This window comes from Chiroxiphia lanceolata, chromosome 25, assembly GCF_009829145.1.
Source record: "Chiroxiphia lanceolata isolate bChiLan1 chromosome 25, bChiLan1.pri, whole genome shotgun sequence".
NCBI classification, from domain to species: domain Eukaryota; kingdom Metazoa; phylum Chordata; class Aves; order Passeriformes; family Pipridae; genus Chiroxiphia; species Chiroxiphia lanceolata.
The window spans coordinates 4,246,865-4,262,087 of NC_045661.1; the positions used below are offsets into that span (position 1 = coordinate 4,246,865).

At 53.6% G+C, this 15,223-nt stretch overlaps 2 protein-coding genes across 3 annotated transcripts in view; one reads left to right on the top strand and one right to left on the bottom strand.

Moving 5' to 3' along the window:
- AP4B1 (adaptor related protein complex 4 subunit beta 1) overlaps positions 1-9,315 on the bottom strand; it is a 32,197-nt gene extending 22,882 nt beyond the window's left edge. Inside the window, exons 1-10 of one of the 2 annotated variants that reach the window (XM_032710397.1) lie at positions 8,715-9,315; positions 8,415-8,639; positions 7,458-7,588; positions 6,433-6,580; positions 5,297-5,793; positions 4,539-4,622; positions 3,508-3,611; positions 3,155-3,362; positions 2,316-2,600; positions 751-2,087 (exon numbers count right to left, since the gene is read on the bottom strand). In XM_032710397.1, the coding sequence (XP_032566288.1) occupies positions 1,660-2,087; positions 2,316-2,600; positions 3,155-3,362; positions 3,508-3,611; positions 4,539-4,622; positions 5,297-5,793; positions 6,433-6,580; positions 7,458-7,588; positions 8,415-8,639; positions 8,715-8,827 (2,223 nt within the window). In that variant the 5' untranslated portion in view covers positions 8,828-9,315 and the 3' untranslated portion in view covers positions 751-1,659. Of the gene's footprint in view, positions 1-747; positions 2,088-2,315; positions 2,601-3,154; positions 3,363-3,507; positions 3,612-4,538; positions 4,623-5,296; positions 5,794-6,432; positions 6,581-7,457; positions 7,589-8,414 lie in introns of those variants that run through there. The other variant, XM_032710396.1, reaches the window with a different exon arrangement.
- Positions 9,316-9,342: 27 nt separating this feature from the next.
- Positions 9,343-11,904, top strand: DCLRE1B (DNA cross-link repair 1B). Its single transcript, XM_032710399.1, has 4 exons — positions 9,343-9,627; positions 9,873-10,017; positions 10,193-10,372; positions 10,514-11,904. Exons 1-4 carry the CDS (start codon positions 9,439-9,441, stop codon positions 11,383-11,385), a joined length of 1,386 nt encoding a protein of 461 aa, XP_032566290.1. The 5' UTR covers positions 9,343-9,438; the 3' UTR covers positions 11,386-11,904.
- The last annotated feature ends 3,319 nt before the right edge of the window (positions 11,905-15,223 follow it).

The window sequence follows — 15,223 nt, forward strand, 5'->3', positions numbered from 1 at the left end:
CAATTCCTTGAGCACCATGTCCAGCCATCACTGCCAGGGGGCCAGAGTGAGCACTGGGGGGCTGCACTTCACTGAAAAGGCTTCGAACCTGGAATATGCTGTGACTGGAAGAGTCTCTAAATCAGCATGGAAAATCCACAGTCCCCCTTTTAGCTCAGAATCATAAACAGGTTTTGCCTTGAGGGATCAGGAAAGTAGTTTCCAGGAGCCAGGAGCCCTGATGGACACACAGCACACAGATCCCAGAGCACAGAATGGTTTGGGTGGGAAGGGACCTGTTCCTTCATCAAGAAAGGTGTCTGGATGAAAGGCTGGGAGCTCCAAGTCCCTTCCCAGAGACCAGAGTTGGTCTAGTCACAGCAGGGTAAATGATGGATTGCCAACAAGTTATCACCTAGTTTTTTGCTGAAAACTGCATAATTCCAATGCTCCAGTGCAGCTCTCCCTAAGGACAGGGACACAACATTGTGGGAACTGTTAACAGGAACTCTGCTACAGCTGACTTTGATCTCCCTTTGAGTTCACCCAGAGGTAGTTCACCCATTACAGTAATTTGGCAAATGAGACTGAAATGAGTTATTGGCCAATTGCTTAAAGCTTTGCTTCAAGGAAGTTCAGAGAGAAAAGCCCTGTTGGACACAGAGGCAGGAGCTGGACTGCAGTTCTGTGTGGATCCACAGCAGTGATCAGGTGACTCCATCCTGCACATCTGAGTTGAAGGAACAAATACTCCAGAAACCAGCCAAGAACGGTTCACATTTTTATTAGGAAAATCAGAAGTCCAAAACTTGCTGTTTAACAGTGAGAGCAGCGTTCCAGTGAAGTGCATGGAAGGCATACTGTGATTTGAAGGTACGATGCAGCCACAAAAGAAATTCAGGGTTAAAGAACAGGGTTAAAGAAGCCTGTGCTCCTTACACAGTACCACAAAGCCCTGTCAGAGTAACCTGTGCCTCACCTGTGTGCATCACCCTTGTGCCAAGGAGTCTCTTCAGCATGGCAACAGCACAGGGAGCTGAGGGGGAACTTCAGAGAAGGCAATTCATGACCTCAGTAACACATTTCAACTTCTTTCTATTGCAAGTGAAACATGTTGGTTGTAGTGAGCAGGATGTACCCTGTCTACCCATCTCTGGCACAGCAGAGCTCTGCTCACCCCTAAGTGAAGCTCCCATTAAAATCCTTCTATCAGACAGAAAACTAAATCACATGTAAAGGGAGCCAAGAATAAAACCCTCCTCTCTTCATTGCACTGTTCCTCTTAATGTGAGGTAAGTAGCAGAGTCCTGGTGCCTCTGAACTGTTTTTTAAATTATTTATACTTCTCAGGAAAAAAACTCTCCAAAACACATCCCTGAATTCTGCTCAGTTCTGGTTCCATCAGTGGCACTGGTGTCCCATGATGACCATCACTGATGAGTTGTGTGACTCACTCCAGAACCACCCTGTCCCTCCCCCAGCCCAGGGGGAGGGCAGACCCTTCACCAGCTCCAGCTGCAGCTCCCCCCACACCACACTGTGCTTCCTGGGCCCAGGAAAGGGCTGCCAACACTCCTGCAATTTAAAAGTACCACACCAGCATCAGGTATGGCAAATGCAGCCAGAGAAATCAACTTTTCCTGTGCCCTGAGCAGGCATCCTGCTGGGAGCAGGGACCAGTCAGGACCCCAGTCCAGCCACTGCCTCCAGGACTGTCCTCAAGGCTGAGATGAAGCTCTGCAGTGCCTCTGGCTTTGCCTCACTCTGCTTCACAGACACCTGCAGCTCCGAATCTGCCGCCTGGAGCAGGAGCTCTGTCAGGAAGATGCAGCCTGTGTCATCCTGAGCACTCAGATAAGCTTTCCAGGGCTGGGCACCCGCTTTGCTCATGGCAATAGTCTGGATGTGGACAACATGAAGGGCTGTCTGTATGGTGTCTGGAGGGACAGGCCCACACCAGGGCAGGGAGAGGTGGCAGCTCGTGTCCAAGCTCAGCCAGGTCTTCTCAAACTGTTCTGCAGTCAAGGAAGCATCAGGAATCAGGCTCAGGCTGCCTGTGCTGGGCTGAACCTTGAGGACTTCTTTATTCCCCTCAGAAATCAGTGACTCTGAAAGGAAACCACAAACATGTGAGGTGCAGCTCACAGATCCACAGAGGCCAGGCTGGACAGGGCTTGGAGCAACCTGGGATAGTGGAAGGTGTCCCAGCCCATGGCAGGGGGTGGAATGAAATGAGCTTTATGGTCCCTTCCCACCCAAACCACTCTGTGTTTCCATCACTCTGTGATCTACTGACAAGGGGAAAATGGATCCCAGAGGAAGGTGGGGCAGGTTACCTGTGTCTCTGCTCCTGGAGTCAGTACAAGGAGGACCAGAGTAGGAGGGCTCCACAGGCTGGTGAGCAGTGGCGAGTGCCCAGCGTTCTCTGCCATAAACTGGGATGAGAGTGTTAAACTCCCAAGCCCAAGCATTCACAGGTTGCTTGGTTTGGTTGCCCAGGAGCCCCAGAGAAGGGTCAGACTTGGGGCTACACAGGACCCGTCTCACTTCTTCCACCCCAGCCTGCAGAAGGCGATAGTAGAACAACCCTCGGTCTCGCACTGCCATGTCCATCTCCTCCTCTGGGGATCAGAGAGATGGAAATTATGGATAATTCTATCACCCACATTTCCCCAGAGTACTAACCCTTGATTACTAAGAACAGATTTTCAGGGATACAGTGTAAACCTGTCCATGGGCATAGTGACAGGACAAGGGGGAATGGTTTTTAACTAACAGAGGGCAAGGTTAGGTGGGATATTGGGAAGGAATTCTTTACTCAGAGGGTGGGGAGGCCCTGGCACAGGTTGCCCAGAGAAGCTGTGGCTGCCCCATCCCTGGAAGTGTTCAAGGTCAGGTTGGACGGGGCTTGGAGCAACCTGGGCTAGTGGAAGGTGTCCCTGCCCATGGCAGGGGGTGGAACTGGGTGAGCTTTAAGGTCCCCTCCAACCCAAACCATTATAGGATTCTATGATTTTATGCAGCCAAAAGCATAAAGCCACCTTACCCTGCTGTCCTGCACAGTCTCCTCAGAGCCAGGATGCTGACACAGCATCCCTGCACTGGGGACAGGGCCAAACCAGGTCCCAAAACCCCTGTCCCACGGCCTCAGTGGAACAGAAGGCAGGGAACCCACCTATGCAGTAGTAGAGCAGCCTGCCCAGCATGTCCTGACACTCGGCAGGACGGGCCAGGAACAGTCGCACCAGCGCTGTCAGGAGCTCCATCTTCACTGCTGGGAACATCTCTGACTTCACATTCTCCACAAAGTCCTCCAAAACATAGGGAGCATTCGGGACCTTCTCCCCATGTGTGCCCAGGAGCCAGATCAGTGCTTGCTTGCCCTGGAGGAACCACAGAAAACAACAGCAAAGGGGTGCTGTGTGCCAGAAAGAGGGTGAAATAAAGAGATTGAGAGAACATGGCTGAAGATTTCTGATTTTTACCAAACAGTTACTGTTCACCCATCCTCAAGCACTGGCACCTCACCTCGCTGTCCTGGATGGTGTCCTCACAGCCAGGCAGTGCCTGGCACACGGCATCTGTGCACTGGGGACACAGCCAAGCCAGGTCCCGGAAAGCCCGGACCACCGCTGCAAGGAAAGCAAGTTATCAACATCCCCAAGAGGCACAAAAACCACCAGAGGGGAAAAAAAAAAATCAATCCAACTCCCCCCCGTTCAAGAGATTCTGCAAATCTTAGCCAGGAAGGTCAGTGCCCTGCTTGTGACTATGATTTGAGACACCCTCCTTCCGAGTCCCATGACGCTGCGCTTGTCAGAGCAAAGCTGCATCAAGTCTAAAATAAAGCACTGAGGCTTCAGATTGTTCCTCTGGCTGCTGGAAAGCAATCTCTCTTCTGGACATTGCCAGCCTTTAAAAGGGCACTGACTCACAATGCTTCAGACACACGAGGTTGGAATGACAAATTAAAACTAACCCCAATTCAAAACGAGTCTCGTGAACTTTAGGTCGTAAATTTTAAAGGTTCTGCTGCCCACTCAGAAACCCCAGCAGCTCCTGAGATGGAATTCAGCAGCTGAGGGCAAGTGCGTGGTTTTTAAACTGAGAGCAGAGCAGTTAAAAGAGAACAGCAGGAGCAGCAGTGATGTGAAGGTAGATCTGAGGGCAGCAGGAGGAAAAAAAGAAGCCTGGGTACAATTGAATCAGACTATTATATGAGGAACAGAAATCACAGAGATTTAAAAGATCTATTAATCATCTTGGCCCTCAAATAGACACTAAAATGTCTCTGCTGAGTCACTCACTCCCTAATTCAGCAGGTGGCAGACAGAAAGGACCAAGAACACAGATACAACCATCTCCTCCTTCCCCACAAAGAGCAGTTCCTATGGAAGGAACACACTTAGTACCCCTAAACCCACCAGGAAAACTTCCACATGAAGGTGCCAATAAATTAAAAGCCAAATGCCTTCAAGAGCCTTGATTTTGGGATCCTAAGCCCCATCAAGGCCACTTCCTGAAGGCACAAGCCAGGTAAGCAGCCTGCAGATGGTTACCTGAAGTGATGTGCTCCTGCTGAAGGCCCAGGAGCTCTGTCAGAATCCCCACACACTGCTCTGTGTAAGTCCTGGCAATATTGCCTGCAAGGATGCCAAAAAGACATAAAAGTCCACCTTTTATCAGAGTGAAATAGGAACCATGAGCCCAACTATTCATCACAAACCCATTTTAAAGAAACAGTCTCTCTCTTTTCCTTTCTGACTACCACTTATGAAAGTGTGGTTGAATGAGCTTGTTCTCCACACAAGGGACATGTTCCTTTTTTTGAGGCCATGCCTCAGAAGATTTCTGAACTTTCCTTAAATGTAATACATTAAGAAAAGCACTTTAGCATCCCCAGCTTCACCCTTATGAATACTGTAAAAACTCACCTATTTTAAAGCTTACAAAAATAAAACCAAAGCACCCCAAATCCCCTTACCTCTGCCCCCATCACAACTCAGAATAAGCAGGTATTGGAGCTCCTCCACCCACTACAAAGCTTCACTGAACACTATAAGGCTGATTAACAAGATGAAATGATGCAATTTCTTTAAAGCATCTCATCAGAGAATGGGATTCAAGGACTTTCTGAATGCCAAGGCTTCCAAAAGAACCAGCCCAGTCGTGGTTTAGAAACACAGTGACACAAAACACTGCTGGGGAGGTTGGTCTCTGTACTGCTGCAGCACAGATCAGTGATCTGGTGTTTGCCCAGACACAGTTCAGCAGAGAACAGCCCCCCTGGAAGGTCCAGACAAGGCACAGCTCTCACCTATGGCGAAGATGGCCCCTTGGGCGAGCTCCACCGACACGTCAGTGCAGTAACCCTTCAGCTCCTCCAGCACCTGCTGCACGTTCTCATCGTTCACCAGCTCACACAACACCTCCATCTTCTGGCATTTGATGTAGTGGGGCTCTGAGTACGAACAGAAGAACTTTTTGTAGTGGCTGCTGAAGTGGCCGGGCAGGCTCCCCAGGATCTGGCGCACGTGGCACAGCGCGGTGAAGCAGAGCTCCCTGCTCTCCGAGGTGCAGGCAGACAGCAGAGGGCCCTTCACCCGCACCAGAACATCTGCCTGCACATCTGGGTACTCCCTGGCCAGCACCAGGAAGAGCTTGGTGGCTGCCATCACCACGCTGGGGCTGCTGCTTTTGAGGTAACCATCCAGCAGGTTGAGGATGTCGAAGAGTTCCTCCTCGCTGCGGGGTTTGTAGCGCAGCAGGAAGGTGAGCACCTCGCTCTGCCCCCACTGATCCAGGTCAGGCATCCTGCCAGGACAACAAACACAGTGTGCAGGAGTCAGGGAGTGCACGAGGATCTGGGCTGTGCAGAGCAGAGGCCTCAGTCTCTGAGTTTCTTATGGTCTCTGTTCCAAACCAAGGGGGTAGCACACTTTTTATCTCAAGAGAATTGCCCAGTTATTAACTCAGGATCAGTCATGTGCACTCTTACTGGTGTTTAGGCCAGAAAGCAACACTGACAAGAACCCTGGGCAGAGCAATATATCCCTCTTTTCTCAGCTCATGCAGAATTATCTGCAGATAAGTTCATTTCTTCAAGCAAAGGATGAGTTATATATTTTTCAATGATCTGGAGAGACATACTAGAAACATATCTATTTACAAATATATCGTGTGTACTATCACTAAAAAATTAATCACATTAACCTGTAGTTCCAAAACAAACCACCAGCTGAAGCAAAGACTCCCTGGAAATGCAGTGCATCCCAGATTACTCTTAAGACTTCAGCCTACAAGTCATTTAGTTAATCTTAGCATGTGCACCTCCATCTTTGGGTGCCTGACTAAAGTCCCTTCAAGTCCTCTCCAGAAACACCTTCTCTGCATAGAAAACACAAGAACAAGAATGAAGGTTCCAGCATCTCCTTAGTATCAAAGACAACAAACCTGTTGAGGAGATGATGGGCAATGGGTTTGTTGATGACAACTCCTCCCTCCTTCTTCAAGATCTCTTCCAAGGCCCTCAGACAGTTCACAACCACAATAGGATCCTGGTCACGAAGCAAACTGTAGAGCTCGTTCACCAGTGCACCATCTGCAAAGGAGCAGAGGTCCTGCTATCAAATTCTGCTGGCACACTGGAATTTAATCACTGTCTATGAGTATTTGTCACAAACAGAAGATATGGTTTGAACTGGGAGAAGGAGCCATCAAAACTTCCAGCTCTACAGTAACAACTGCCCTTGGCACAGCTTTTTCCCTGAATATTTGTGGGGGTGAGAATGGCCCCTGGCTGATCAGAGATTTCAGGGATGGCTGTGTGCTGTGGGAGGCCCTGGAAGAGCAGGGAGGGAAGGGGCACTGCATTGTTAACAGTCTGATACACATGGACCACAGAATCATGGAATGGTTTGGGTTGGAAGGGACCTTAGAGCTCATCTCATTCCGCCCCCTGCCATGGGCAGGGACACCTTCCACTAGCCCAGGTTGCTCCAAGCCCCATCCAACCTGGCCTTGGACACTTCCAGGGATGGGGCAGCCACAGCTTCTCTGGGTAACCTGTGCCAGGGCATCACCACCCTCACAGCCAAAAATTCGTTCCCAATATCCCATCTAACCCTGCCCTTGTCAATGGGAAGCCATTCCCCCTTGTCCTGTCACTCCATCCCTTGTCCAAAGTCCATCTCCAGCTCTCTTGGAGCCCCTTTAGGAACTGGAAGGGGCTCTGAGGTCTCCCTGGAGCCTTCTCTTCTCCAGGTGAGCACCCCCAGCTCTCCCAGCCTTTAATTCCCCTCCACTTCCCCCTCTCTCTGCCCTGCAGCCACAACAACCCAGAGGCAGCACAGCGAGCCCAGCACAGCCCTAGAGAGCACTGAACACACTCTCAGTGTGTCCCCAGCCCCAGGAGCACCACCTGGAGCCCCAGAACCATCCCCCTCAGCCCAGGAGCACAGCCCCTCAGAGCCCCTTACCCACTTCACAGTCCCCCTGCAGCTTCACCATCTTGGCACAGCCCAGCACGGCCGCTCTGCGCACGTAGGATGCCTTGTCCCGCAGCCCGTTCACGAGGGGCTGCTGCAGGTACTCCTGGATCCCAGGCATCCTGCAGGAGGGCAGGTCAGGGGGTACCAGAGCCTGAACAACCCCAACCCTCTCAGCCTTTAATTCCCCTCCACTTCCCCCTCTCTCTGCCCTGCAGCCACGACGACCCAGAGGCAGCACAGCGAGCCCAGCACAGCCCTAAGGCCTGAACATGCTCTCAGCACCTGCATGTCCCCAGCCCCAGGACCACCACCCCGAGCCCAAGACCACTACCCTGAGCCCAAGACCACCACCCCAGCCCCATGACCACCACCTTGAGCCCATGACCACCCCCGCCAACCTAGGACCACCACCCCAGCCCATGACCATCACTCCCAGCCCCACAGCCACCACCTCAAGCCCCAGGACCATCACCCCCAGCCTCACAGCCACCAACTCGAGCCCAGGACCATCATCTCCAGCCCATGACCACCACCTCCAGCCCAAGATCACCAGCTCAGCACAGCACCACCACCCCAGTCTGAGACCAGCACTTCAGTCTGGGAGCACCACCTCAGCCCACGACCACCATCCCCAGCCCCAGGACCACCATCCCCAGACCATGACCATCACCCTGAGCCCCAGAACCACCATCCCCAGACCATGACCATCACCCTGAGCCCCAGAACCACCACCCCAGTCCAGAAACACCACCCTCAGTCCCATGACCACCCCAGCCCCAGGACCACCACCCCTCAGTCCCATGACCATCCCAGCCCCAGGACCACCACCCCCAGCCCAGGACCACCATTCTCAGTCCCATGACCACTACCCTCAGTCTCACGACCATTCTCAGTCCCATGACCACCCCCAGCCCCAGGACCACCACCCCGCTCGCCCCGCCGCACCTGAGGCCGCACATGGTGCGCAGGGCGAGCCCCCGCACGGCCGGGCTCGGGTGGGCGCAGTCCTTGCGCAGGGAGTTGACGGCGAGCAGCGCCAGCTGCGGCTGCCGCGGGGCCTGTGCCCGCACGTACAGCGACACGAGCTTCTTCTGCACCACGTCCGGCACCGCGCCCGCCTTCACCATCTCCGGGAACACCCCCGACACGTCGGCGCCCTGCGCCATCAGCCTGCGGGGACACGCGGGTCGGGCCGGGCCGGGTGCGGGTGCCCCGGGTGCGGGTCCCCCCCAGCCCCCGCCGTACCGGATGACCCGCAGGACGGCGGCGCGGTACCGCACCGGGTCCGCCTGCACGTGCGGGTTGGACAGGGCCCGGCGCAGCTCCCGCAGCGCCTCCTCGCCGCCCAGGTACGGCATGGCCCCGGCACGGCCCGGCCCCGGGCTACGGCCAGACCCGGTATGGTCCCGGGCCTAGGTCCCGGGTCCGATCCCAGTCCCAGTCCTAGTCCCAGTCCCAGTTACAGGTCCCGATCCTAGTCCTGGTCGCAGACCCACTCCCAAGTCCCGGTCCCGATCGCAGTCTCAGTCCCAGGTCCTAGTCCCGGTCCCAATTCCAGTCCTAGTCCCAGGCCCAGGTCCCGGTCCCAGTCCTAGTCTCAAGCCCAGGTCCCGGAACCTATCCCGGTCCCGATTCCAGTGCCAGGTCCCGATCCTGGTTCAGGTGCCGGTCCCGATGCCAGTCCTAGTCTCAGTCCCAGGTCCTGGTCCCAGTCCCAGTCCCAGTCCTAGTCCCAGGTCCTGGTCCCGGTCTCAATCCCAGTCTCAGTCCCAGATCCCGACACCGATCCCAATCCCAATTCCGGTCCCGGTTCTGGCCCCCGGCCCCGCCCACATGACTCCTGCCCACGTGACTCTTGCCCACGTGACCCCGCCCCTGACGCTCGGCCCGGACCCCCCCCCGCGCCTCGCGCGCATGCGCGGCGCTTCCCGCCAAATTCGCTGTGAGGGGGCGCGGGGTCCCGCCCGCCATGAGCGGGACGGTGCTGGCCGGGACCCCCATCGCCGTGGACTTCTGGAGCCTGCGCAGGGCGGCCGGCGCCCGCCTCTTCTTCCTGTCCCACATGCACGCGGACCACACGGTAGGGCTGTCCAGCACCTGGAGCCGCCCGCTGTACTGCTCCCCGATCACCGCCCGCCTCCTGCACAGCCGCCTACGGGTAGGTATGGCCTGGCCCTCATCACCTGGGCACCCCCATCGCCCCACCTGCCCGGCCCTGCCTTCAATACCTGGGCGTCCCCACCTCTCCACCTGTCTGGCCCCGCCCTCCTCACCTGGGCACCTCCATCGCCCACCTGTCCCACCCAGCCCTCATCACCCAGGTAGCCCTATCTCTCCACCTGTCCTGCCCTGCCCTGCCCAACCCTCATCCCCTGCCCTGCCCTCTCCACCTGGTCCCTGTAGGTGCCAACATGCTGGATCCGGCCGCTGGAGGTGGGGCAGAGCCACGTGGTGGATGAGGTGACGGTGACGCTGCTCGACTCCAACCACTGCCCCGGCTCCGTCATGTTCCTCTTCGAGGGCACCTTCGGCACCATCCTCTACACAGGTACAGGGCAGGGTCCCACCGTCACAGAATCCCAGGATGGAAGGGACCACAGTGGCTCATCTGGTTGTCCCACTGCATATGGCGCAGAACTGTGACCAGACAGTTCTGAGATATCTCTACTGAGGGAGACTCCACACCCTCTCTGGGCAAATGCTGACAGCCTTGTCCCTTGCAGGAGATTTCCGCTACACGAGCTCCATGCAGGGGGAGCCTCTGCTGAGGGGCCGCCGCATCGACCGGCTGTACCTGGACAACACGCACTGTCACCCGCGGCGGGCGCTGCCCTCGCGCCAGCTGGCCACGCGCCAGGCCGCCCGCCTCATCCGCGCCCACCCGCACCACCACGTCGTCATCGGTGAGTGCCAGCCCCTCACACTAACTGGAGCCACCTGCTTAGCACCTCTGGAGGGGATGGTTTGGTGGTCACAGGCTGGCAGCCCCCCTGGCAGGGCTCCTGTTCCTCTCCACCCTGTCCCACACCCGGCTCCCCTGGCAGGTGTGTACACCCTGGGCAAGGAGGCGCTGCTGGTGGACCTGGCCGTGGAGTTCAGCACCTGGGTGGTGGTGAGTCCCTGGCGCCTGGAGCAGATGCGGCTGCTGGAGCTGCCGGATGTGTTCACCGCCGAGGAGGGGGCCGGGTGGATCCGCGCCGTGGATGTCGCCGAGATCCGCTGGGATACCCTGGTCACCTGGAACACGCTGCACCCCACCATTGCCATCCTCCCCACGGGCAGGCCTGTGAAAGTCACCCACCCCAAGATCCACCCCATTCCATACTCGGATCACTCGTCCTTTTTGGAGCTGTGCGAGTTTGTGAAGTGGCTGAAACCTTGCTCCATCATTCCCATCGTGAAGGGCAACATGTGCCAGGTTTACTTTCAGGAATACCTGAGCTCTGCCCCCCAGGTACTTCCTGACTTCCAAGTCCCAAAGCCTTTGCCAGAGTCTTTGCAGCAGCAAAGCCAAAGGAGGGGGCAGGACCCCATGTATCTCTGGAAAAGAGCTGCACGGCATTCTGCACCTCAGGGGGTTGTTTTTGAGTCCCCAGAGAAATACACTGAGGAACCTGAAGCATTTACAGGTGCTGAGATTCCTCAGCAGCACCACTGTGAGCCAGCTTTCTGCTCAAAAGAAGGTTGCACTTGTCACAGGGATGAGGAAAAAGGGAAGGAAAAGCTGAGTGGGGAAGAGCTGGGAGCAGCAGGAGCAGCCACTGCTGTTAGCCAGGCACCTGTTTCCAAGGAGCACTTTACAGCAGGATTTGCAGAGCAGTATTTACTCACTCCCCTAAATGTCCTAAAGCAGAATTCCTCGTGGACGTTTGACAAGCTGGTACAGGACTTTTTTAGGAGGGGAGAAGTGCCCTGAAAAATTGTGTGACACTTGCTGGTGCCAGTAGCAGTGATTCATCCTGCTCTCTCTGCTCAGGTTTCCTATCAGGAAAGAGGAGCTCAGCTATGGGGCTCTACTTTCTTTAACTCTTAATAGAGGACAAGAGGAAACTAGAACAAGTTTTTAAACATTACATTTTTTAAAATTTATTTATTTTTTTAATCTTTCTGCATCTGCTGAGTCTCCAGTACAGGGGGCAGTGCAGTCCCACTGCCTGTGTGCCTTGTGTCCACCTTTTGCAGTGACTCACCTGTCCCCTGTGACAGAAGACACTGCCAGGTCGATTCAAGCAGCACTGCAGAGGGTGTGAGACTTCAGCTGATGTTATTAATGTTTGGAATGTGATGAAAGAAGCAAGGAGGGGGAATCTGAGAGCCCCAAGGACTGTTCTTTCTGCATGTCTGTGATGCTTCACTGGCTGTGAATGGTTCATTCCAAGGTGCATTTCGAATGTTTTGTATTAAGATACACTTTTTAAAATGCTGCTTAAATCTAGAAAATGAGGTGCCTCTAAGTTTTAATAATCTCTTTTCTATCTGCTAATCTACTAATACTTCCAGCTTTTGCATCCATCCAGCCAACTGCAGCTGGCTGTAGTTCTGCTCTCCTGAAAGCACCATCCCAATGTTAATTGTCAGTGCTTTTTGAGGTTTCTGCCTGAGAAAAACAGGAATTGTCTGGGCTCCTGAGTTGTAGAGTGGGTCACTATATCCTCTGCAGTTTCTGGACTCTGCACATCTGAATTCTGCTTGACTGCAAAGCACTTCTGATGACTGCCAGCATTCTGCCTTCCCATCCACTGCCTGCTCTTGTCACACAGTGGCAAACGGAATGGAAGACAGTGAAACATCTGCTTAGTGGTGTGAAGTGATCAGTCTTAGCAGCATTGTTTGGAAAGAAGACTAAACAGCAAAATTGGGTCTTAGAGGTCAGGCACTTTCCCACTCCAGATCAACTGCAGAGCCAGGCCTGGCACTGGGGAAGTGTCAGTGGTGTATAAGCCATTGGGTACCCACTGCAGAGCCTGGAACACTGGAGTTGTCTGTGACAAACTGCACTGCCAACATTGCACATTGGCTCCTTGTATGGTCAGGGCAGCAGCACTGGAGTGGAAATGGTCACTGGGCACTTTCCTGGAGCAACACACCAGCTGGTTCCTCAGCTCTCTCCAGCCTCCTTTTGTTACTTTCAAGGCAAAACGTTTCACGTGATCATGATGAGGATCAGAGCCTTCTGAACGTGGTGTCCTGGGAGGTCTGTCCAAGACCAGGCAGCCAGATGGATTGAATTCCCTGAACTGAGCCAGAAAAGGAAGCCTTTGCCCTTGGAGCGAAGCCAGGGCTTGTGCAAAGCAAAGGTGGCTGTAGATGCAGCAGTCACACCTGTCACAAACAGGGCTGGCAGGAGCAGTGAGGGTGTTGACAGCCAGAGTGGGTATGTTTGGAAAGTTGTTTGGCAAACATGAATCCTGGCTCCCAACCCTGTGCTTTCCCAGGCACTGCAGCCTTTATCCCTGTTACATAAGGAGTGCCTGTCCCTGGGCCTGCTGTGGCTCTGCCTTCCCTTCCCAAGGGAGGTGACACAGCAGTGTCCTACTCCTTCACACGGGGCAGCAAGGGCAGCTCGAGCTTCCTGCTGTGGCCTGTGTGTCCTGCTTTTCTTGGAGGTTTCTGTAGGGATTATTTGCTAATCCAAACTCAGCTGCAGAGCTCTGTCAGGTGAGTGTGAGTGGAGACACCTGCACCTTTTGTAACATGGAAATGACAGTGCTGTGCTTGTAGTGTGCTGTCTGCTGCTGCTGCTGCTGCCTGGGAGATGCAGGCTGTTATTTAAATGTTGTTGAAATTTAAGTGACTCATTTGACAGGCAGGGGAGTGAAGCTGCCTGCACTCCCAGATTTCAGGTCCTGCTCCTTGCAGCCTCTCCAGTGCTCAGGAGGAATGCTCACCTTCTGAGTCACTGCTCCACGAGGGCATGTTGCAAATGACCTGGGAGATCTGATGCATTTCATTGCTGATGTTTTGTGGCATCCAGCCTCTCCTCTTTTATTCTTATCAACTATTTATTCAAGTAAATGAAGGGGAGGACCTCCTGGTCAGCCCCCGGGGAAAAAGGAGTTGGAAGTGGTAATTCTTCACAGAGGTAACTCTTGATTTTTAATCACTCAAAAATTAATGAAAACTGCAGAGCCTTCAGAAGCTGGGGATCTGCACCCCATTTCTGCACACTTAGTTAAAGCTGCAGAAGAAATGCTGGTGTCTTACTAGAGCTGAAAAGGTAATTTCTGCCACTTGAGAAGGAAATCATCCAAATCATGCAGGGCCAAGGAAACCTAAAATCTCTCTGTGGCTTTAAAAGGAGAGAAGCAGGAGAGACTTGACCAACAGTCAAGTGCTGGAGATCTTTGCCTCAGCACAGCAGGTGCACGAGGCATTTGAGTGCCATGCATTTCTTTCTCTCTTAGGCATTAAAATACTACTGTGCATTATTCTAAAATCCTGAAAACATGGCCTTGTGGGGAAAACCGGAGTTGCTGAGTGCAAGGTTCCTGAGCATCCTTCAGCTTCCCCTGAAGTCAGATGTGTAGGTGGGTTTAGCTGTGGACCTGCCAGTGCTGGGTTGGACTGCATTTTCCAACCTAAAGGATTCCACGCAGTCTCCTGACAGTAAATGTCTGGCCTCTTACAGGCCTTGTCCTCCCTCGCTCTTGCCTCCAAATTTCCCCTCTTTTCCTGCCCCCAGCCTGGCTCACAGGGCAGTGTTGGGGGATCTGGAGCATCGTGTGCCCCAGGGCCTGAACCTGCTGCTCCCAGCTCAGCTGCAGCACTGCTGCCACAGGTGTGTTTGCTCACAACAGTGACAGTGAGAAGCTGTAGCCAAGTATTTGCTTCACTGTGGGGGTGTCTGAGGGCCACCCATGCTGGGAAACTTGCAGTTATCCTGACAGGAAAAGAAAGTGCTCAGAGCAAAGTGCTCCCAAATCTACACACACAGAGCGTGCTTGAGCTGCTTATCTCTGTCCCACAGTTGGGAACCAAGCCCCAGTGGGGTGAAACAGCTCAGCCAAGGCCTTGCAGAGGAGTAAGGAACGAGCTGAGTTCCCTCTGGCAAGTTTTCAGTGCTGTTTTACTGAGCTGTGATCAAATGCTGGCATGTTTTGAGGGCAGGCTCATGGTTCTGGAGCAGGGCTGTCTGCTGAGCTCCCTCCAGAGCTGCCTGAGGAGGGACAATCACTGCACCATGAAGCAGTTCAGTTGGCTCTGACTGGAAAGCATGAAGGGCTGGAGGAGAGAAATTTGCTCTTTAGGCTGCTGTCAAGAGACTGAGGTAAAACTTGCCTGGCTCGTGCACTCTGTGGCAAACAAGTGTAATGTCACCTTGCAGGGAACATCTCAGAGCACTTCTCTGTCTGGTTTCTAACTCTGCTTCCCCTAATACAAGGCTAAAACACTTCCAACAACTTCTCTCTCCCCTGCTGCAGAGCTGCTGTCTCTTCCTGCAGCACAGGGGTTTGTTTTCTAGATTAAAAAAAAAAAATAAAAGTGCAATGATGAAATCTTTCCTTCACCAGAAAATTAATGAGTTTACATAATTTCCTCTATGGTGTGTTGAGCTCTACTGGAGCTCAAGCCTAAAATCTTTGTGTTTTTTTAATTGAGTCCTCTGAAAGGTAGTAGAACATGTTGAAAAGGTAGAATCAGCTTGATAATTATATGAGATGCTGCTTCAAGTTGTTGTGCTGCTGTTCATGTAAACAAGAAGCTGTGAGAATTTCTGGAATTTTCATAGAATCCCAGAGTGGTTTGGGTTGGAA

Excerpts from the sequence above, each read along its gene's own strand:
- DCLRE1B (XM_032710399.1), top strand. The coding sequence starts at position 9,439 with ATGAGCGGGACGGTGCTGGCCGGGACCCCCATCGCCGTGGACTTCTGG. Across the intron at positions 9,628-9,872 it reads TCCTGCACAGCCGCCTACGG|GTGCCAACATGCTGGATCCG; the intron begins GTAGGTATGGCC and ends TGGTCCCTGTAG. Across the intron at positions 10,018-10,192 it reads CGGCACCATCCTCTACACAG|GAGATTTCCGCTACACGAGC; the intron begins GTACAGGGCAGG and ends TGTCCCTTGCAG.